This window comes from Microtus pennsylvanicus, chromosome 7 (genome assembly GCF_037038515.1).
Source record: "Microtus pennsylvanicus isolate mMicPen1 chromosome 7, mMicPen1.hap1, whole genome shotgun sequence".
Classification (NCBI taxonomy): Eukaryota; Metazoa; Chordata; class Mammalia; order Rodentia; family Cricetidae; genus Microtus; species Microtus pennsylvanicus.
The window spans coordinates 46,518,515-46,540,839 of NC_134585.1; the positions used below are offsets into that span (position 1 = coordinate 46,518,515).

At 40.4% G+C, this 22,325-nt stretch overlaps 1 protein-coding gene across 1 annotated transcript in view; it reads left to right on the forward strand.

Annotated features, from left to right (window-relative positions):
• The first annotated feature begins 13,363 nt into the window (after positions 1-13,363).
• Positions 13,364-22,325, forward strand: part of Pkhd1 (PKHD1 ciliary IPT domain containing fibrocystin/polyductin) — a 419,145-nt gene continuing 410,183 nt past the window's right edge. Inside the window, exons 1-5 of the mRNA XM_075978902.1 lie at positions 13,364-13,415; positions 14,937-15,014; positions 15,500-15,644; positions 18,421-18,529; positions 22,111-22,168. Coding sequence (XP_075835017.1) covers positions 13,364-13,415; positions 14,937-15,014; positions 15,500-15,644; positions 18,421-18,529; positions 22,111-22,168 — 442 coding nt within the window. The remainder of the gene's footprint in view (positions 13,416-14,936; positions 15,015-15,499; positions 15,645-18,420; positions 18,530-22,110; positions 22,169-22,325) is intronic.

Consider the following 22,325-nt stretch of genomic DNA (forward strand, 5'->3'; position numbering starts at 1 on the left):
ATTCATTAAGTATCAAGAGATGTCCAATTGGGTCTCTGTATCTCCCATTATTTGATTACTTCATTTAGATTGCCTTCATATATGTATATATTTTAGGAAGCTTCTACTATATTAGGTTTTCATATTACCCCTCAAATGACCCTTAATTTTCGCTGTCTCTCCCCATATTTTTTAGTCCCCCTCTTCCTTTCCTCTTTTCAACCTCCAATTCCAGTCCTTCCCACCATCCACCCATAACTATCAATTCTATTTCCCTTTGCTAATGAGATCTATCTGCAGCATCCGCTCTCCAGTTCATTACTCTGAATGTAATTGCTGTGGCTCTATGGATTCTAGCTTGGTTATCATTGACTTAACAGCTAATATTCACATGTAAGTAAATACATACCATATTTTCTTTCTGGATCTGGGTTACCTCACTCAAGATGATTTTTTTTTCTAGATCACTTACTCGTAATTTTCATGATGTCATTTTTTTTAAAAGCTGAGTAATACTCCATTGTTTACGTGTGCCACATTTTCTTTATCTATTCATCTGTTGAGGGGCACTTAGGTTGTTTCCAATTTTTGTTTACTATGAATAGAACAAATTAATATGGTTGAGTGAGTGTCTCTGTAGTAGAATGGAGTGTCTTTTGGGTACATTTCCAAGAGTGGCATAACTGGAACTTGCGGTAGATTGAGTCCCATCTTCCTGAGGAACTGCCACACTGATTTCCATAGTGGTTGTACAAGTTTACACTCCCACCACAAAATGATGAGTGTTTCCCTTACTCCACATCCTTGTCAGAATGAGCTGTCAACTGTTTTTATTGAACTTAGTAATTCTGATGGGTGTATGATTAAATCTCAAAGTAGCTTTGATTTGAATTTACCTGATGACTAACTAAGGATGTTGACATTTTCTCAGTCATTTTGAGTTTCCTTTTTTGAGAGTTTTCTGTTTAAATCTGTAACCCAATTTTTAAATTAGGTTGGTTTCTTGATATCTATTTTTTTGAATTCCTTTTATATTTTGGATATTAGTCCTCTATAAGATACGTAGTTGGTTAAAAAAAAATCTTGTCCCATTCTGTAGGCCTCTGCTTTGTCTGACTGACTTCGTTGTGCAGAAGCTTCTCAGTTTCATGAGGTCCCATTTATTAAATGTTGATTTTAGTGCCTGTGCTAATAGTGGTATGTTTAGAAAATCCTTTCTTGTGTCCATGACTTCAGGGTTATACCCTACTTTTTCTTCTATCAGATTCAGTGTATCTGGATTTATGTGGAGGTCTTTGATCCATTTGTATTTGAGTTTTGTGTAGGGTGATGGCTATGAATCTTTTTGCATTCTTCTATATGCAGCCATTCACTCTGACCAACATCATTTATTGAAGATTCTTTTTTTTTCCAGTATGTATTTATGGCTTCTTTATCAAAAATCAAGGGTCTATAATTGTGTAGCTTTATGTATAGGTTTTCAATTTAATTTAATTCTACTGATTAACATGTCTGTTTTGTGTTAATACCATGCTGTTTTTATTACTATATCTCTGTACAACTTGAAATCAAGGATATCTGATGTTACCTCTAGCAGTTCTTTGATTATTCAAGATTTTTTTAGCTATTCTTTTTTTTTTGGTGTGTATGTGTGTGTGTGTTTCTATATGAAAAAAATTAAAAAATTAAGTGTTCCTTTCCTGGACTCCTGTATCTGATGGCCACGGATTTGCTTGGTTAATCTGAAAAACTGTCTCAGTATAACAGAAAGTCAAGTAAAGCCCACAGAGTCACCTGCCTTGGCTGACAGCTGCACTTCTAGGGTGGACATAAAGGGTTCTGACCATCTACCACACTGTGGGGACAAGTGGACATTCTTGGCATGGTTTGCAGTTGGGTCTCCAGAGCTGTTGTGGGCTGTCCTGAATTGAGAATTTAGCACTTCAAAGTGTTCCCTTCACATCTCAGCCTTGGCTCCGCGCCCCTTTGAAGTTCTTTAGCAGTTGTTGTCTATAAATAAGGCGTGCCCAATGCCATCAAAGTGCTGAGATGAAGGGCACGGCTCATTTATGGGAACAGCGCAAGTGCAGGACCATGTTAGGGAAAGGTCCTGGTTTCATCTTTCTTTATCAACCTGCCCTCTGCTCCTCTTACCTTCAGTTTGGTGCAAAACATGCATGAGGCTCCAGAGAGAACAATCAAAGCTGCAACTTGGCAGACTATTTCTTGCTTCCCTTTAATAAGAAGGAAGAAAAAAAAAGGGAGAGTTTGGGTCAGAGCCCAATAGCCTACATCAGTTTAAGTTTTTGCCTGAGTAGACGTAATGCCAGGAGTCTTCCCAGGGGACAGCATTAATGACACCAACTGCCACTGCTTGGACTTACTCTCAGCTTCTTATTCTAGGTTTTCCCCTGTGCTCTTATCTCGTGGTTAGAGCTGAAGAAGACAGAGTGAAACTTTGCATATGGAAACTAGAGCTTCAGAGAGTTGAAGCAGCATGCCCCTGAATGTTGAGGATATATGAACTTGACGACAGAGTTGTTCAAGGTGGAGATAACTGACCTCGGTCTCCAGCTGCTTCAGGTGTCATCTAGAAACAGTATTGAAGATGGCAAGACCTAGGCACACCTGTGACCCACTCATACTAAAGTATCTTACTTAAGACTATGAGATGAGGAAGTTGTAGATGCGAAGTCTTGTTTATCTGATATTTGATTCCACATTAAAAATAAATTCTAGTGTTTCTGGAAACATTTAATGGTGAAATTATTATTGCCTCAAAGCCATCTCTTTTCCTTGTTGTAGGCTAGTTTTCTGAGCTCTGAGACAGAGCTCTGTGGCAGACATTTTTGGGCAAGGCATTTATTAAGATGAAGTAGACCCAGGTGATAACTTGTAAAGCTTCTGAGCAGGAAATGGAGGCGAGTGAACATCTAGCTTCAGCCTGATTCCCAGGGAGCTCCAGTGTGAGGGATGCTGGAGAGAGGAGGCTGAGGAGAGGCCTGGCCATTCACATTCTGCTTTAGTTAGTTAATGAACCTGAGCAGTTGAGGGAGGTAGATAATCTTGTAGGAATTCTGGGGTAAGGTGGTCCCCACAGCTTGTGGATCATTCTCCAGGGAAAGGTTCAACTATAAAGGAAGCACAGCAAGTGATGGATGGGGGGCAATAGTCTAGCAATGGGATATAAACTACGTGCCAACACCCCCATCCCATGACTTCCTTCATTTACCATTTCCATTTTTATAACTGCTCAAATACGACCTCACTCATCTTTGCTGATTCCTTACATTGCATTATATCACTAGTCAAATTCTCTTTATCTATATTAGATATTTATATCAGAATTGTTCTGTCTCCTTTGAGCTCTGACTGCTGCTAGAATTGGAACCACTATTAGTAGTATTAGTGAAAATATAGTCATCACTATTTATCTACTGTTTTCCCCTCTAAGATCATTACCAGAAAACTTTGCTTTCATTTCTATGTACATTCCCCACCCCCACCACTCTATAGCCTTCTGTTATCTCTCAGTGTCTTTTAATATCATCGAGTGATGTAAAAACATGCACAGCCTTCCGAAACCTACATGATAGAAGACTATTTCTGTGATGTGGCTAAAATGCATCACATAAGATGACCAGTGCCACCTAGCTTCTAGTGCTTCTCATAGCCACACAGAAGTGTTCACTATTTCTTGGATATCCACTGCGATGAATAATATGGGTTGTCAACTTCACTGAATCTAGAATCACTGAGGGAACAAAGCTCTGAGTATACCTGTGAGGAAGTTTCTAAGATCACTTAATTGAGATTGAAAAACTTCCCATAAAATATGGGTGACACCATTTCATGAACCAGGGTCCTGGGCAAAGGAGAAGAAACTGATCTGAGGGCTACAATTCATCTCTGTGGTGGTTTGAAAATGTATGGCCTCCATAACTCATGTGTTTGAGTGTTTGTCACATAGGGAGTGGCCCTATTAGGAGGTGTGATCTTGTTGCAGTAGATGCAATGGAGGAAGTGTGTCACTTTGGGAGTGGGCTTTCAGGTCTCCTATGCTCAAGCTACTCCCAGTGGGACAATTCACTCCCTGTTGCCTGATCAAGATTTAGAACTCTCAGCTCCTTCTCCAGCACTATGTCTGTCTGCACATTGCAACTGTAAGCCAGCTCCCAATTAAGTGTTTTTCTTTATAAGAGTTGCTGTGGTCATGATGTCTACACAGCAATAGAAATCCTGACTAAGACAATCCCTGATTTCTGATTGTGAATGTAATATGAACAGCTGTCTCATACTCTTTCCACTGTTAATTCTCCGTAATAATGGATGTGACCCTTAAACCATGAGTCCAAATAAGCAAGGTAGAGCCCTCTAATGAGTAAGTGAAATAATGAAAAAATAAACAGAGAGCTCAGTAAAATTAGTAATTTTATGTATTCACAGCAGACATCTGATGTAAGTATTCCTGGTCACATTCACTCAGGTATTTAACAAATGTCTCCTGAGTTTCTACTACATTGAACTTCTATGAATCACATGGAAATTGCCTTAAACTGCTGGAGTCTATTCAGTTTTACTCAACTAACCCTCAGAGATGTACAACATGGTTTGATAGTGGTGGGAGAGCAGAAACTGAAATGCTTTGAGATGCTGAATTTCTAAAGCCAGGCTTAGAAGTACGGGCCTTTAATCCATCAACTCAGGAGGTCAAGGCAGGTAAGCTTCAGGACCTGCCTGGTCAACAGAAGGGCATTTAAGATCAGCTTCAACAACTTAGGAAGATTTTTGTCCCTGCATAAAAGTCAAAAAGGGAGCTGGGGATAACCTTAGTGTCAAAGAATTTGCTTGATATGTTTGAAGTCCCAAGTTCAACCCCCAGGACTGAAAAAATTGTGAGTATCTGACACATGCTTGTCTTGTAGTTATCGTAGTCAAATGTGGGATTGCTGCTGCCTTCTGGTGTTAAGTGAGTGAGTCACAGATCTGTGCAGATCCACAAGGTGAGAAATAATAGACTCTCTATTTAAAGATAGAGTTGACAAAGAATCTATTGCTAACGTCTAAAAACCTACCATGCTACTTACCTTCTCAAATAAGATACCTGAATAGTTTGTTGTGCTACTGATAATTGCCTCCTGAATGATCTGACTGGTTACTTGATATCTCCATTATTCTCATGGATTATCCTCACTTGTATTGTTCATATGATATCGGACACTATGCTATTTTAACTGTGCAACATTTTACAGAAAAGGTACAATCATTTCTTCCACTTTGAACATTTATTTAAGATGTAAAAACTTGACAATATAGCAAATGTCCTACTGGGCTACAGAAATGTGTTACCATTTCAAAACGAAGTGTGAGAGACATTTTTGAAATCTCAGTTGGGCTTCTGGATCTCAGTAACAAGGTACTAACCAGAAAGAAATTAATTGCTTTGGTGGTATTGCTCCCTGATGGTGTGGTTTATTTTAAATTCTGCTGAACCTGGAAGAAAGAACTGCACTGTAATTCAGAAAATGACATGTGATGATGTGATGCTCTGCTCACATCCCTTACAGATGTCCAAATTCATAGAAAATAGTCTTTCTGATTTAGGAAGCATCAACTATTGTAACATGTGTCTAGTCCGACAAAGCAGGAATCAAACTGGGAGAGCAACTAACATCTAGCTATTCTGAGTGCCAAGTTACAGAAAGTGTTATTTTCTCCTGGAATAAGATCATTCTAAAAATACCATATATCTATATTCATTTCTTCAAGTCTCTTAATGTTTATTTTTAATTTTTTAGATTTTAGTGGATCAGTAATGCTAATTAATGTGGAACTTTTTCTGTTTCAAAACTGGGACTCCTATGCACTGAGAAAATCCCCAAACCCCTGCAGTTTGCTTGGTGTCATGGTTTTCTGATGACTCTGTGTCATCAGTGTGAACTTGCTCTGTGCAGTTCCATAGGCTGGTGATGTCCTCAGAATGACTATGGTAGAGAATACCATATGTTTTCAAACATCAGTGTGTAGAACAACTGGACAGCTTACTGTATCTTCAAGATCCACAGGCTTTCTTATCTAGTTCCATATTTGATAACCCATGGTGTTGACAGAGGTTTCTGTCCTACCTGCTTCCATAGCCATTTAGTCCCAAAGTAACACACAGAGGCCTACATTAATTATAAACTGGTTGGCCTATTAGTTCAGACTTTTTGTTAATTAACTCTTACATGTTACATTAACCCATAATTCTTGTCTGTGGTAGCCATGTGGCTTGGTACCTTTATTAGTGAGACATTCTCCTCTTGCTTTCTCTGTTGTCTGGATGACGACTCCAGACTGAGTCTTTCCTCTTTTCAGAATTATCCTATTCTGGTCACCCTGCCTAAACTTCCTGTCTGGCTATTGGACAATCAGCATTTTTATTAAACCAATACAAGACCATAGCAGCAAAGGACCCATGTGGTTTCAGAATGGCAGCTTCCTGGTTTATGCTGCCAGCACGAACTCTGGCTCTTTTAGGAGGCCAAGCACTTAAATGGGGTTGTGAGCAGTGTGTTATAAATTGCTTAATGGTGTCACAGACCCACAGCGATCCAGGATCTGGGGTGGAGAGAACGACTCTTGGAGGAGTGACCATGCCACAACCATGTTAAACTTGGTAGAGCAAGCAGGCAGGACTCTGGAGTTAGTCCTAGTCAAGCCCACTTAGCATTTAAAAGAAAAAAAATCACTCCTGATCAAAAAATGATTACAAATACACAATAAAGAATGATTCAGATAAAAAAGACCTCTAAATGGATCACACTGTCAAATAAATGAATGTAGGCTTGAGAGAGAGGGAAAAAAGAATATAGACAGTTAATATGAGTATAGACAATCATATGTTAAAGGAGTAAAGATAATAAATAAACATTAAACTTACAGGAAAAGTAATAGAGTAAGAAAAATAAGCCATATGATGATGGAATATACACTGAGAGTCTGGATTATGTATACTGTTATGTTTTCTTTAAATTTTTTGACTGTGAATGTGCTAAGTTCAGAGAGACATTTTATTGTATGGGTTGCTCAGTTGAACCAATCTATATATTTTTAAAGTATCTTGATTTCAAAATGGGTGTAAGGATTTGTTGCTTTGAAAAATGGGTTCTACTTTTGTTTCCACAGAGGATGAGAGCCTGTGAATTCCTTCCAGACTAATGTGGTTTGATGGACCAAGACCTTCTGAAAGGTCTCCATGTACCTCTCCCCCCAAAATACTTCACCTAACAAAAAGTAGGAAGCAGTTTAGAGAGAACAATGCCCAAATTCCCAAATATTGCTTATCAATGCTCGCTTACATTTAAAGGAGGTTAAGCTATAAAGATTTACATTGGTATGGATCTTGGTCTATTGATATAATTTAAGGTCAATTTTGTTATATGTATATTTCTGCTCTTAATTAAGGTATTGTGTTTGTGCAGCTCATTTAAAAATGTATAATTAAGAAATATAGGTCAATAGATAGTCATCTATAATAGTCAAGCTTGTAGTCATATTAATTAGGTTTTCTATATGTACAAATATATATTTCAGATGGATAGATATTCTTCAGATCTTTCAAAGACTACAAAGTATGGCATTTAAAATGTTTTAAGAATTTAGACTTTTCATGACAATGAGACACTTCTGTTCCTGGCTGCAATAATCTACTTCAAGAGGAAGATGGGCATCCATGAGTCCTTATGGAGTTTGCTAGCCATCTGGGCAAGAAACTGCTCATAGTTGGATGGCTTAATGTAATGCTGTATGAACTGGCCATGCAGGACCTACAGAAAAATGACTGCTGAACTTGCTTAAAGATGAGACAGTCCTTCAGAGTTTCTACTTCATTAAAGAGTCTTTAGACATTCTGCAGGACACAGAAGAAAGTGACTGACAAACTGCCAATATAGGTGGAACAGTCTTTGAAATTTCCTGCTTCATGGGAAAGTCTGCTGGATACTATGGGAATGTAGGCTGACGATGAATGCTTTAATGTTACAGATGAACTTTGGATGATTGTCCAGGCAGCAAGATGTCTCTGTCAATTCTAGAGTTTAGGAAGTTGCTTACAATGAACTTCCTGTGTACTTAGATAATATTATATCTTTCTGGAGTCTTTGATGGAGTTGAAGAATAGATAGTTATAGTTTTCCTTAGTTATGATAAAGTAGATATAAATATTATAACTATAATTTTTGCTTGAGAGCTGTTTTGTTATATGCAATTTTACTATGTTAAAGTTAAAACTTTCCTTTTATTTAGACAGAAAAGGGGAGGTAAATATGGGTTTCCTCTCTGTGAATACCATTGGTTAATAAAGAAGCTACTTTGACCTGTAAGAGGGCAGAGTAGAGCTAGGCAGGAAAACTAAACTGAATTTTGGGAGAAAGAAAGCAGAATCAATGAGACGCCATGGAGCCACTGCAGGAGACAGATGCTCTGGAACCTTGCTGGTAAGCCACGAGCCTTGTGATAAAATATAAAATAATGGAAATGGATTAATTTAAGATGTAAGAGCTAGCCAATAAGAAGCTAGAGCTAATAGGCCAAGCAGTGATTTAATTAATAGTTTCAGTGTGGTTATTTTGAATCTGGATGGCTGGAATGAGCCATCCTCTGACTATACCATGGCCTTGCTGGATGCTGTAACTCTCATTAGAAATGTATAGGCAAGCACAGTACATCTTCTGGGTAAGCAGTATTACTGTTAGTACAATATGCCAATGAACAAAAAGGATTAGGACAGAAGCAATAAGAACAAGTTATCTTTGAGTAGTTTTGTTTGATGGGAAAGAAAGTTTGTTAAAGAAAGTCCAACACTGGTATTTTACCCATAGGTTGGGCCTTTGGTGGAGCAGAGTTATGTTGCCTCAAATCTGAGCCCATGGTGGTAATGTGAGAGTAAACTCAGAGGGATTTGATTGTCTTTATTTGTTCTTCATGAAGAAGAGCAGATTGAAGAACAGGAAGGCAGAAGGGAAAGGGTAGGTTTTGTTTTGGGGGGATACTGACAACACAGTGTGAGGTAAAGCTGTGTAAACTCTCTCACAAGAGGTAACCTTGGAGGACAAGAAGAGTTTGCTCTGGGGTCCTGTTGTCTAATGAAGTTGTTCAGTGCAATCTCAAGCTAGTGTCCTGCTTACTTGATGATATGCCCTCATTTGATTGGAAATATGTGTATAAGTTTAAGAAAATATAATAATTTTTTTAAAAAAAAGTAAAGAGGAGAAAAAACCCAAACCAAAATGACATTGGGCATCCTTAGTTTTCAAGTTTTTGCTTTTGTTGCCCGTATCGACTCAAGTATTTTTCTTCAAATAAATTCCTAATAGAATAAATAAAATTCCATTTTATGGGGGTGAAGCTGCTCTCTGTAAAGCATAACGCAATCTGCTTTGGTTCAGAGATATAAAAACTAATTTTCCCTGAATTACATACACATAGTGTGGGAATGGCTTATATAAGTTAAATACTATTGGGCGGCAACAGCCTATTCAGTGCTCACGTAACAAGTTACACTCAAGTTTTGATGGATGTTAATGATATATTGCCAATATGGAAGCTTAGTTATCACTTTGAGTATATGGAACAGTAGAGTCCTAGAAGTAAACAGATCATCTTTGAAATGTGATGTGCCCTGTGAAACCAATAAGACATCAGGTACAGTGGTGGAGACATGCAGACCACCTGCCCAGGTATGAGATGTGAGTGAGTAGATTTGTTGGTCCAGAAGGAAGAAGCCAAGCATAAGAACGTCAAAGTTCATGATATCCAGCAGGTGTCTCTTCTCTTCTGCTAATTTTTCTTTTTCACATCTATATATGGGCTCCTCCACATGGCCTTCCCTCTACCTTACTAGTTGCAGCTCTCCAGATCCATTGGCTTTCCAGTGGTTGCCAAACTATGGGCAGAGTTGTATCCCTGGAAGGGATAGCTGTAGTGCTGTATTGTTTTTAATCTTATATAATATATATTTTAAAAATTTATTTATTTATTATGTATACAGTGTTCTGTCTGCACGCCAGAAAAGGGCCCCAGATCTCAGTACAGATGGTTCTGAGCCACCATGTGGTTGCTGAGCATTGAACTCAGAATCTCTGGAAGAGAAGCCCATGCTCTTAACCTCTGAGACATCTCTCCAGCCTTTGCTGGGCTGTAATGTAATCTCTGGATTAAATTTAATCTTGGTGGAGTATCTTCTTCAGGTATATTGGTATTCTTTCAGGCAGGGACAAGGCTGCCAAGTTTTCTCTGAGTAGGGGCATGGATAGATAAGTCAAATGTTCAGTAAGTATGAAGTTGATGTTGACTTCCTGTCTGCTGGCTCTCGGATTTTTCATCAAGTGACCACAAGCTGGTGACCCAAACTCATTTTGGAGTATCATTGGGTAATGAGGGTGGTAATCAAGGACTTCTTGTTATGAAAGCAGGGTAGGAAGGGGAACAGAAAGTACGAAGCTGAACTGGGTTAGCTAAGCACTCAATTCCTCCGCATCTTTAGGCCCATGCCCCTCTGAGAGTCCACAGAACAGCTATGGGCCACTCATGGAGCATGCCGTCCTCCTCAGATGGTCCCTCTGTGCTCTCTGCTCACTGGCTGTCCTCCTGGCACATTCTCTCAATCATTGGGCAATCTTTTATTTGAAATTCTTGTCTGAGACACATACAGTAACCAGAGAAAAACGTAGGAAGGCCCTTCTTTGGGTCTCTAAATAGTTCATGTTAATAATTAAACTTGCCCTGTGGTCATTTGTGAACTTTTACTCTGGTGCACATTTGGCCAGGACAGAAACAGGTTGGGTGAGTTATAGTCCAACACGAGGGAGCTACCTGCATGGTAGCTGCAGGCTGGGCTGTAACCAGATAACACGCCATCCTTTACAAAGGAAAGATTTCGCCTTTGAATGACAAGACAGGCACAGAACCAGGTACGGTTTGATTCAGAAAATCCTTTGTTTTCTAACTCTGCATCTCCTGCCGTCATTGCAGTAGGCAAAAGGAAGCGGGGAGTCTACAGTAAGAGCTTGGAAACTTTGTCTTTCAGGCTCCCACAGGAGGGAGAGCTGAGAGAGGAGGGATGAGGGAAAGGAGGGGGCAGAGAGAAAGAACCAGGAGCAGGAGGAGGACGTACAGCGTTCGCTCTGAGATTGAAACATTCCAGCTAGAGGAAACAGAGAGACAGTGACTTTATCCTTAGCAAGGACAAGGGGACTGATGAATCCACATCCAGGGAAGTGACACTTGCTGTGGATATGACTCTTTTGTTTTCAGAGGAAAATAAGTATTTAGCGAAGCCCACACTAGGCATTAAGATGTAGTGTGCTAAAATAATGGGTCCGGAATGGACCACGTGCCATCAGACCATGTAAGCAAGATCCTGTGCCTTTGGGCTGGGTAGCAAGTTCTTCTTATTATCATTTTTTATTGTGGTATTTATCACAGAGAACTGGATGCTTGAAATCCAACTACAGGTTACAAATAGACTGAAGAGCGTAAGAAATTTGCAATCTACAAGAACACTTGGTAATTTCAGCCCTCCTTTCATACCTGAAAAGATGCCATGACTAAGAATGGGTACATAGACTCTTGATTTTCCTAGCTTCCAGTATGGTGGTCAGCATTTCCTGGGTGTGAAGTAAACCTTCCCAGTGCTGAACTAAATGTGTTATTGTTTATTTTGAGTTAGCTTAATCACGATGTACCTGTATGATAAATTCAATGCGTTTTGGGGTGGGGAAGGAATTCTTGTTCTGGGACTATTTGGGGGTTCTGTGCTTTCTGAAATGGTGTAACTACTACCATATCAAGGGGTTTTCTTAGAAATTTACATAATGTATATGTAATAGGATGGATTTACTCCTTTTACTTTTCAAACTTTCCGGGAACCTCAGAGCCAGTGTTTTAGGAATATTTGTCTATTCACGTCTGACTGGGGCTGGAGAACAGCTCGCCATCTTCCTAGAGCGTCATCCAAGGGCCCAGTGAGGCTGTGTGGGTTCCGTTTTCTTTGTCATAGAGACAAAGTCACATCTTTCAGATCTGTAAAATCAGAGGTCTTTGAGTACTAAATGGGACTTTCACACTGAAACTCATATGGGAATGGTGGCTAGTCTCTGAGTTTCTTCACACTGCCCTCCAGAGGCAAGGCATGCACGGCAGTACACAGACAATATCTGGCTCCGGCTCTCACAAGATGTGAACTGGAGTTTTGAGGAGATCTCCTGAGTTAAGATTTGCTGGAGAATGAAGCCAGGGGCTCAGAAAGCAAAGGAGGGTTAGCTGCCAGAGCAGAGGCCAACACACGGAGGCCTTGCCTGGTTGCTAAGAAGAAATACATCATGGCTATCATGAAGGATTCAAATCCGACAGTCATGGGAGAGGAAGCTGGGAAGCTGGGATACGAGAAAAGAGCATGTACCTCTGTTTGGTCACTCGACATCTGACAACTAGAAACTATTTCTAGGACTCATGTTTTGCACAATGGTGAAGTAATGCATGGTGTCACTATTCTTCACCTGATTTAAACGTGGATTAAATAAGCTATTGAAACAAGACGGGCTGAGTGATGATTTTCCTATGTGTTCGCTCTCTCCTGAGCTTAGGAAGATCATGGGTGCCTTCAAAGATGAGCACGTCATTCTTCCTTCCTTCCTTTTTTTCTTTCAAATATAATGACATCACCCGAATCTCTTTAACCACTCCCACCCTCTTTTAAATTCACAGCCCCTTATTCTTTAACTATATGTGTGTGTGTGTGTGTGTGTGTGAATAAGTATGTAAGTGCAAGGTGATGAGCCCAGCAGTTTTTAGCTGAGTGTAGCTCTTCATTTAGGGGTGGGGCCGTATGTGATTTTCCCTACCCATGCCTGCATGTCAACTGGTGTTATCATTATCCAGGACGTGCTTACGAAGCCATGATGTGGAAATTTCATGAGTGTAGTCTCCCTGTCATATTTACCAGATGCTATCTTGGAGCAGACTTCCTGGTCCTCTAGCTCTTACAGTCTTTCTTTTTCCTTTCTCCCTGTTCTCAGAGGTTAGGTGTAGTGGTTGTGTTGTAGATGCTTCAGTGTGAGCTGTGCACCCCACAGTCAGGAGTTTGCTTCACTTTGACCGCTGTGGCCTTCTGTAATGGTCTCTATCTGTGGTGAAAAGAAAAGACAGCTACACTTGTTGGGCTGGCATTACATCTGTCCCATCTTTTAGTTTTCTGTTTCAATATAGCTCATTGATGGTGTATATAGGCATTATTTTTTTTTACTTTATGCTTAATAAGGCACAGAAGTCACATTCCATCAATCAACGCGAAAAATGCTTTTAATATCAGAGTCATCTCAAGAGGGCTAGCTAACTGAACGTCATGCCTGACTGGCTGATCACTCTCCTGAGTATGGAAGTTCTGCTTCTAGCAGGTAAGTAGAAAGTGTGTGAACAGCTTGCACATCAGACCACTAGGCTGCCTTGAGAGCTCTATTAATAGGAAAGTATTAATGTAGCAAGTATAATAGCCTTGCTTGTATCCTGTAGGTAGATACAATTTTTACTTGCCCACTTAAAATGTGAGTTAAAACATCATTTGAGAAGGAAGTATTTGCTTCGGGATCTGAAATAATACATTTTTTTCCTGTGATGAGTATCTGGGGTTATTTGTTAAATTGTTATGAGTATATATTTCAGCTTTTAGTGGCCAGTAGGGGTGGCTGTTACAATTCACATATTTTAACGATAGCATGACTTCTTCTATAATCTATTTTTGAACTAGTAGATATATTTTTTATTAGATTTTATTGTTATGTATTCCCTAAGGAATTGTGTCTTAGTGATTAATGGCTGCTTGTATTAAAATCACCTTTTATTTTTCCTAATCATGCCTTCAACTTCTCAGTGAGCTTGTTAATCCTCTGCATCTTGTCATATTTTTTTGTCTTCTTTGGACAAAATTATCTAATCATCTTTGGGGGTCTAAAGATGGCATGATCTGGTTGGGTTGTCATGACAATATGTTCATGTAAATGGGTTACTGCAATTCTTAGGTGTGTAGTGAGCTACCAAATGGTTGCCTGGGCTAGTTCACAGGCAAAGTCTTGTTTATACTTGAAATTTTCTGACATGGAAATGAAGCCATTTTTTATAGATAACACACACTTTGTTTGCCTATTATCATCTGGAGATACCCAGCAATTTTTGCTAGCCTCCTTGAAGTGGCTTTACCTTGACCATGACAGATCTCTGAATATCCACAAAGATGTTAGTAGGCCCAGTTTAATCTAGCATTTCAAGCCCTCTCCCTTTTTATTTTAAAGGAAGTTCTACAATGTTTTTACTCTAGTCCCTCAATGATCATTCAAGGAAAAGTCATGGAAGACTTGGTAATTCTTGGAAATAATTCTAACTATGTGGTTCATCAGACTCCAAAAACAAACAAACAAACAAACAAACAAACAAACAAACAAACAAACCCAGAGGACAGGGTGGCAAGAAAGGAGAAAGGAAGCAGGCACATCTCCAAGAAGGTTTTCCTCTTCCAAGGAAGTAGAAATAAAAGTAGTGAACTTTATATGTAAATGTGACCATCTGCACAGAGTGGAATAGAGGAGAGAGGCAGAGGGAGTTCATATAAGAAGCAAGCATGTCTCCGAGACTGTTTCTAAGGGAAGCAGAAATTCAGAATTGTTCGATGAACGCTGGGGTTCTGGACTGCTCAAATCAGAGTGATAAATTTTCCTTAAAGTAGGACTCTAAAGGTTTCCTGGGCCATCAATGCCTGAATATAAGTGCACATCCTGAACCAGAAACTCTGGTAATGGGGCCTGGAGATTGATTCTTCATCCAACCCTTGATTGATGCATACATGCTAAAGTCTGCTTTAAGATATTGGGGGTGCTAGTGGATCATACACCACCTTCAAAACCAGTATTTTCTTTGCTTGACAGACCCTTACCTGAGTGTGCAGATTGAACCTGCGGAAGGTAGCCTTGCAGGGGGAACATGGATCAAGGTTGTTTTGAATGGTAGGTTTGGGCTTCTCTAAATGTGAGTGCTGGATTTATAGATCCAAAGTTCAAAGAAGTGTGAATCCTTGCCTCCTGCTCTAAGAACAGTGCTAAAAAAAGGTCCAAGCAGGATGAACTGATTGCCCCAACTCTGTCTTTGCAGATGCTAACTGGCCAGTGTCATAGCAGAGGTCACTGTTGAATCAGTGTCCTCTTGGCTGTTGCCCTTATACAGGATTCCATGTTAGGAGCCCCTAAACCATACCCATGATACAAAGTAGCCTAGAAGGTTGGAAAACTGTTTCCTAGAGGGTAGGAAGATGTGAAGGGAGAAAGAAAATTGTAGGTTCATAAGTACGAGAACTTTTGTAAAACAACATTAACTGCCTTTGGAAATGAGTATTGATGGTATCCTCAGGCCAACACAATGTCTTACATTGCCCCCCTGTGGCCAATGTTTGCATTTCCCTATATGTCTCAGCCAGAAGTCTTCTTGTGTTTAGATTTGGAGAACAGTGTTCTTTACCCCAACAACGGCTCTCAGCTGGAGATAGACATGGTGAACTTGGCAGTTCCAGCCTTACCGAGGATCCCCTGTGATGTCTATCCTGTCTTCGTGGATTTGCCTGTGGTGACTTGCCAAACCAGGTACACCGGTCTGGAACACAACACCTGGCAGGATGAGTGGGTTTTCCTTTTCTCAGTAGCTTTGGGAGACATGACTCCTGCAGTGCCTCCAATGATCAGGCGTGGCTTTAAAACACTCTACACGAATATACTTACATGCTTTCGAAATTCTTTTCCTTTAATCTCTCTCGGAGTAGACAACAGAAGCAGAGTTCTGTCTATGGCAGAAAGGACAAACGAAAGAAAATGAAAATTAACACTATCATCACACAAAAACAATCACTCTTCAATGTTCCTTTCTTTTGTAAATCTTTATTCTTGACTGTTTCATTTTATTTTTTGAGATTATAATACAATCACATCATTTCCCCCTTCCCTTTCCTCCCTCCAAATCCTCCACACACCCCACCTTGCTATCTTTCAAATTTGTGACCCCCCATCAACATCACCATTAATTATTGTTATGTGCATATATTTATATGTATACACATATCAGTCCTTAGATATTACCTGCTCAGTCTAGTGTTATGTGTATGCGCATTTTCAGAGCTGACCATTTGGCACTAGACAACCAATCTGTGAGCTCTTGCCTGGGGAGGATCATCTCTCCTGCTCTTAGCTGGTGCCTGTAGCTCTTCATGTAGGGTTGAGGCCTCGTGGGTTTTTCTCCCATTCACTTTGTCATGATTACTGTTTTTGTTCAGCTCACATTTGGGCAGTCATGTTGGTGAGACTTTCTGGGTGTAACCTCTGACCGTTGAAACACAATCTCACAGTAGACTCCTTGACCCCCTGGCTCTAGCAGTCTCTCTAAAGACCTCAGCATGACCTACATATGCAAGTATGTGGTCAATATTGGACAAAGTTCCATGAGCTGCTGAGAAGAAAGTATATTCTTTTGTGTTTGCTTGAGGTGATCCATCAATATCTGCTAGATAGCTTTGATTTATGATGTTATTTAACTCGAGCATTTTTCTGTGTAGTTTTTTTGTACAGTTGATGTGTCCCTTGATGAGAGTGAAAAAGTGAAGTCACCCCATCACTGTGTGAGGAGCAGCATGCTATTTTAGCTGCAGTGGGGTTTCTTTTGTTAACTTGGGTGCCACTGTGCTTGGTGCATAAATACTTAGAGTTGCAATATCCTCTTGGTGAATGTTTCCTCTGATGAGTGAGCAGGTAGTATCCTTCCCTATCTATTCTAGCTATTGTGGATTTGACGTCTACTTTATCAAATATTAAAATGGCTATATCTACTTGCTTCCTGGGGTTAATTTGCTTAGAATATTTTTTTCCATCATTTTACCCTGAGATGATGTCTATCTTTATGGTAAAGCATATTTCTTGGATGCAGCAGAAAAATAGATTCTGTTTTCTAATCTAATCTATTAGCCTGCATCTTTTTTATTTGGGAATTGAGACCGTTAATATCGATAGTTCATGATGGGCAGTGGTTATTGACTTCTATGTTGATATATTGTGCATTTCTGCCAATCTTTTGATTTACTGTTCTGGGATTACTTATTTCATTTGTTTTCTTCGGTGTAGTTAACCTCTTCAGGCTGGTATTTTTCTTCTAGTGACTTCTGTAGGACTAGATTGAAAATTTTGTTTTAGTGTTGAGTGTTTTTTCCCTCTGTCTATTGTGATTGATAGTTTTGCTGCGTATAGTAGTCTGGGTTGGTATCTGTCATCTCTAAATCTCTAAGAGTTTACTGAATATCTATCCAGGCCCTTCTGACTTTTAAAGTCTCCATTGAAAAGTCGGGTGTCCATCCATCTACTCCTTCACCGTTTCTGTTCAGAAAGGGGTAGGCCTCCCATGTACATCACAAAGTATTTTTCTAATGGTTCTGTCTTGATTTCTATGCGACTTGGTCTTTTCCCATTGAAGCTTTTAACATCTTTGCTCTGTTTTGTATGTATAAAGTTTTCATTATTCTATGTAGTGAGGAATTTCTTTCCTGGTCCAGTCTACTTGGTGTTCTGCTTGCTTCCTGTACCTTGATAGGCATCTCTTTCTTTAGTTTGGTGATTTAATTCAATGATTTTGTTTAAAATATTTCTGGGTCTTAGACCTGTGTTACTTTGATGTCTTCTATTTCTGTTATATATAGATTTAGTTTTTTGATGGTGTCACAGATTTCCTGGATCTTTTGTGCCTTTTTTTTAGATGTAATATTTTGTTTGACTGAGGTATGTATCCATTTCTTCTACCTTGTCTTCAATGCCTGAGGTTCTTCCTTCCATGTCTTGAACTCTGTTGATGAGGTTTATCTCTGAAATTTTTGTTTGACTCCCTACCTTTCTCCTTTCCAGTTTTATTTCAGTTTGGGTTTTCTTTAGTGATGCTACTCCTACTTTCATGTCTCAAACTGTTTTTATTACTTCATTCCACTCTCTCTTTGTGTTTTCATAGACTTCATTAAGATATATTCATAGCCTCTTTAAGATCCTAGAACATACTCATAATTGCTATTTTGAAGTACTTGTCTTGAGCTCTTAAAGTCCTATGAGCCCATAATCGTGAGCTATTAAGCTCTTAAGTTTAAAGGACTTTCATCATCATCATCAACAACAACAATAACAACAACAAGAAGTACAGTTTCTCTTGGTGAGGACTTGGCCCAAGAGGAGCTCTAGGGAGTAGTAGATTTAGGTGGTAAAAAGTGAAATATAGAGATATTCCCTCAGCTCCATCTTACAAATACAGGGGCGAAGAGGGAAGAAATCAGGTGGGAACTCTTGTGTGTGTGTGTGTGTGTTTTAATTCATAAAGATTTCTGTTTTCTGTCCCCAGATCTCTGCTGTCTGAAGCCCATGCAGGACGGTACTCTCTGGAGATACGCTCTGGGGAGCGAGTGTTAGGCGGCCCATGTTCAGGATCGCTGGATGGCTGTACTTTCAAGGTGGGTTATGAGGAGAGAGGGTTGCTCAGATAGAAGATATGTTATCGATAACAAGTTATAAATCAACAGCATGTCTGCTTTAATAGGGAAGAAGGAATATAGAGAGAATGTTAGGGTTTCTCTGACATTGTGAAGGATAAACACTGACTACTTGTATGTCAGGCTCTAGTGAGTGCCTTCTTTCTGTATATTGTGTAGTACAAGGCTCCTGAACTGATTATGGAACCATCTATTATGCTTGCTACATCACCCAGGCAGTAAGTGGCAGAACCAGGATTCCAACTTTCATGTGACTGGGAATCCACATTGAACCTGAAGCTCATGCCGGAGCCTCAGACAATGCCTTTGTGGACAAGTGCCATGTCTTTAGCTGATTCTGAGTGTTAGAATACTGAAAGAACTCAGGGGTTCCAGGTCCTTTGAGGGACCCAATCTCCCTGCCCCCTGCTACAGGGCACCTTTTTCTGTTCTTCCTGACACTAGTCTGAAAGCCCCTTTGCTGCTGGAACTCTCCTTCACAGTCAGACAGATCAAGAAGGCAAGATGGCAGACCTGAGGGCAGTTTCCTTTGGTCCAGCATCTGGTATTATTTAATTTAGACCCTTCATATGTAGATTAGGCTTACTTTTATGTTTGATTAGCCTAAAATCTTGTAGGAAAGTGTGCTGCAAGAGAGCAACCCTTGCAGCAGGCACTCGTGAAAGGTGGTGCTCCAGCGGTGCTCCAGTGGTGCTCAAGAGCTCTGCTTAACAACTACAGAGAACAGAACGGAGTCATTAGGTCATGCTGCTTTACAGTCAAGACCAAACACAACTTGACTATCAGATCAGCACTAACTTTTTGAAATTTGAAATTTGTTGTCCAATCACAGTTAGCAATGTGATCCTCAACCCAAGAGAATATTACTGTCTAAAGAATTTGTCTCTGTAAGTACATAGCGAAAGGAAGAAACAAAGTTCCATTATTCTTTCTCCTCAAGAACCGTATCCCCACCTCTCCGGGGCTCAGGGACCATCAGAGAGAAGTGTCTGAGCACTCCCGAAACACCAGGCTCCCTTCGCCTCAGGAAGTAGTTTTCCTACTTATTATAAAGATCAGTAAGGACAGGGGTAGTGGAAACACACTTCCCGAAATTGTGCATTAAAGAAAACGGGTCGAGCAGTGGCTCTGCTAACTTGCTGAGTTGATGAACTATCAACAGGGGATGCAGTTAATGAGAGGCGCTTGAGTGAACTAAGATGCAGTGTGCCTTTCTGCTTTGGGACTGGGACTGAGGGAACCATGGGTATTAAAAATTAATTCCATCTTGCCAGCCCACTCCAAAGAGCCTGCTGCGGGCACTGACAAGTCTGAAGGACTCACAGAAGGTTTATCAGGCAGCTGGCGGCTGCGACTTTATCCTCCTAATCCGCTGGTTTTGCCACCCCTCTCTGGCCCACCTACCTTCCCATCTTGCTGTTGCTGACCTCACTGGGTTCAGGGATCAGCATGTAGGCAGCCTGCTTTGGAAGCTCATTAATTTCTCACTGTTTTCTCTCCAGCCTAGTGGGTTACCAGAATTCTGTTTTTCTGAGAAACGGTACTATTTTATGTTTTATGAATACAGAGAGAATCGCAAGTTAATAATTGCATTGTGGTTTAACCCTAAATATATCCCAGGACTCTCTGAGGAGTGGGAAGGAAGCAGTGAGTGAGTCTATGTGTCCCCACTAACTTCTTGGAGGATGGCAGATGTCACAGCATATCTCCTATTTCAAGTTGGAAACCTAGAGGTGTGTGTCAGTATTTGCTTTGAAGTGGTCTGCTCCATCTGCCTCAGTTTTTAATGAGCGCAAGCAAGGGCAACAACAACTTCTTTCAAATTCCAACGGAAGTCACTTCGGAAGGAAGGGCCTCCCCGTGGGAGAAGAAAGGTAGAGAGCAGCTATTGGGTCGGTTTGGCATCATGTGTGGAACTGCATTAATTTTTATCCTCTGTTGAGATCAGAGCGAGTTCTTAATCTGTGAAGTCACAGTAGCCTTCTCTGGACCCCCTGACTGTGCGTGTTTTCTGTGAACTGGTTTCTAATCCTTTCCCAGAGAGAATGGGGAACATGGCCTTGGTGGCAAACTGGGCTGTTGTGTAGATCAATACGTACACTCCACACTCAACAGGGCACCATCAGCTTGGTTGAAAAGCCTTTTCATTCCAGATGCCTGATTAGGGCCGTTGATTAACCACGGCTGTTCTCTGGTAATCGTCTCCCTGGGAATTTGGACTCCCAGGAAGCTGGATGCAGCCCAAATAAAACAGTTTGCTGTAGTTTGTTTTGTAAGTGGGAAGCATTGTAGGTGTTTAGAAAGGAAGCAGCCTAGGCGTCTAGTATGGCTATTAAGTCTCTTTCCTGGGTGAAACATTAACTCAGGGGTCAAATCTTGGTCTGATCAGTCCAGCCTGTTCTGTATGTGTCTCCGTTTCCTCATGTAGCCTGGGACGCAGCAAGGCTCTCCTCTTAGCCTAACCTAGGTGTCTGTAGGTAAGACAGACTTCCAGAATTATCTCATGCTCCCTTTCCTTCTCAACATTACATCAGTCAACCGTGAATGGGCTCCTACATTTTAGGCCAGGCAAAGGAAAGCAAGCGCAATGTTTTAAGAAAGGGACATTGTAAGTTGGTTTTGTGTTTCCATGGCTAGGCTTCAGCGTGTTCCCACTTCTTTCATAAATGTTATTTCACTCCTGTGTGTGTGCCCGTGTGTGTGTGTGTGTGTGTGTGTGTGTGTTCACACGTGGGCTTGGTAAACATATGCAGTTCAAAGGAGAATCTTGGGTTTCTGTCTGTCTGTTTTTTGCTTCTACCTTATTTCAGTCAGACTCTCTGCTACTTTTCCACGAACCTCCAGAGAATTTGTCTCCACTTCCCAATAGGAGCACCAGGGTAACAGATGCTTCTGACTTTCTGTGGGTCGTGGGGATTCAAACTCAGGTCCTCACGCCTACATGACAAATGTCTTATTCACTGAGCCATGATAGACCCATGGCCTCCTTCTTGAAGGACAGTGTTCCTTACCATTTCTTGAATATTTTCCCACAAACAGGTGCCTTTTGTTTTTTCAACTTTGCTCATATATATCCAACTTCCTATTATGGCTAGTTGACAATAATTTAAACTACCCCCTTCCAGCTTGAAATTAATTCTTTTCTAGGTAAATATGAATCTTTACGTCTCAAAGATATTAGATTATAGTAATGGAATTAAAAGAGTGACACTCTGGATCGTACCTTATCCACCTTTCTTTTTGGCAAAATATGTCCTTGGGTGTGGCAGGTAAGTAGATAGAAAGAGGCTTGCAAGATATTAATTGTATGGTACAGGGTAGAGAGATGCATGGCCTCAAACAGATTCCTTGAACTTGTCTGCAGATCATGATGATGCCTGTCATTCCTGCTTCGTGGGACTAGCGTGAGGATAACAGGAAGCAGGTGTGACGTGATCAGGGCAATACATCCTGTTTTCCACTCCTGCTTCCTGAGGACCAGTTTGTGGCTTTTGTGGTCAAGTGGATTCTAATAAAATGTTCTCTTTTGATGATACTTTCAGTTTTCCAAGGCACAGACACCTGTTGTGTATCACGTTAACCCGCCAAGTGGAGTTCCAGGTAAGACCTCTTCTGCTAACCATGAATAATTGTGAATCTCTTTGCCAACCTTGTAAACACTTGTACCAGTGTGTGGTCTCTATAGTCCATTAGCTTCTTATTTTGAAAATAAGTTTTGAAAATAAGTTTCAGCTTCTGGTTTCTTCTTAAATTAGTT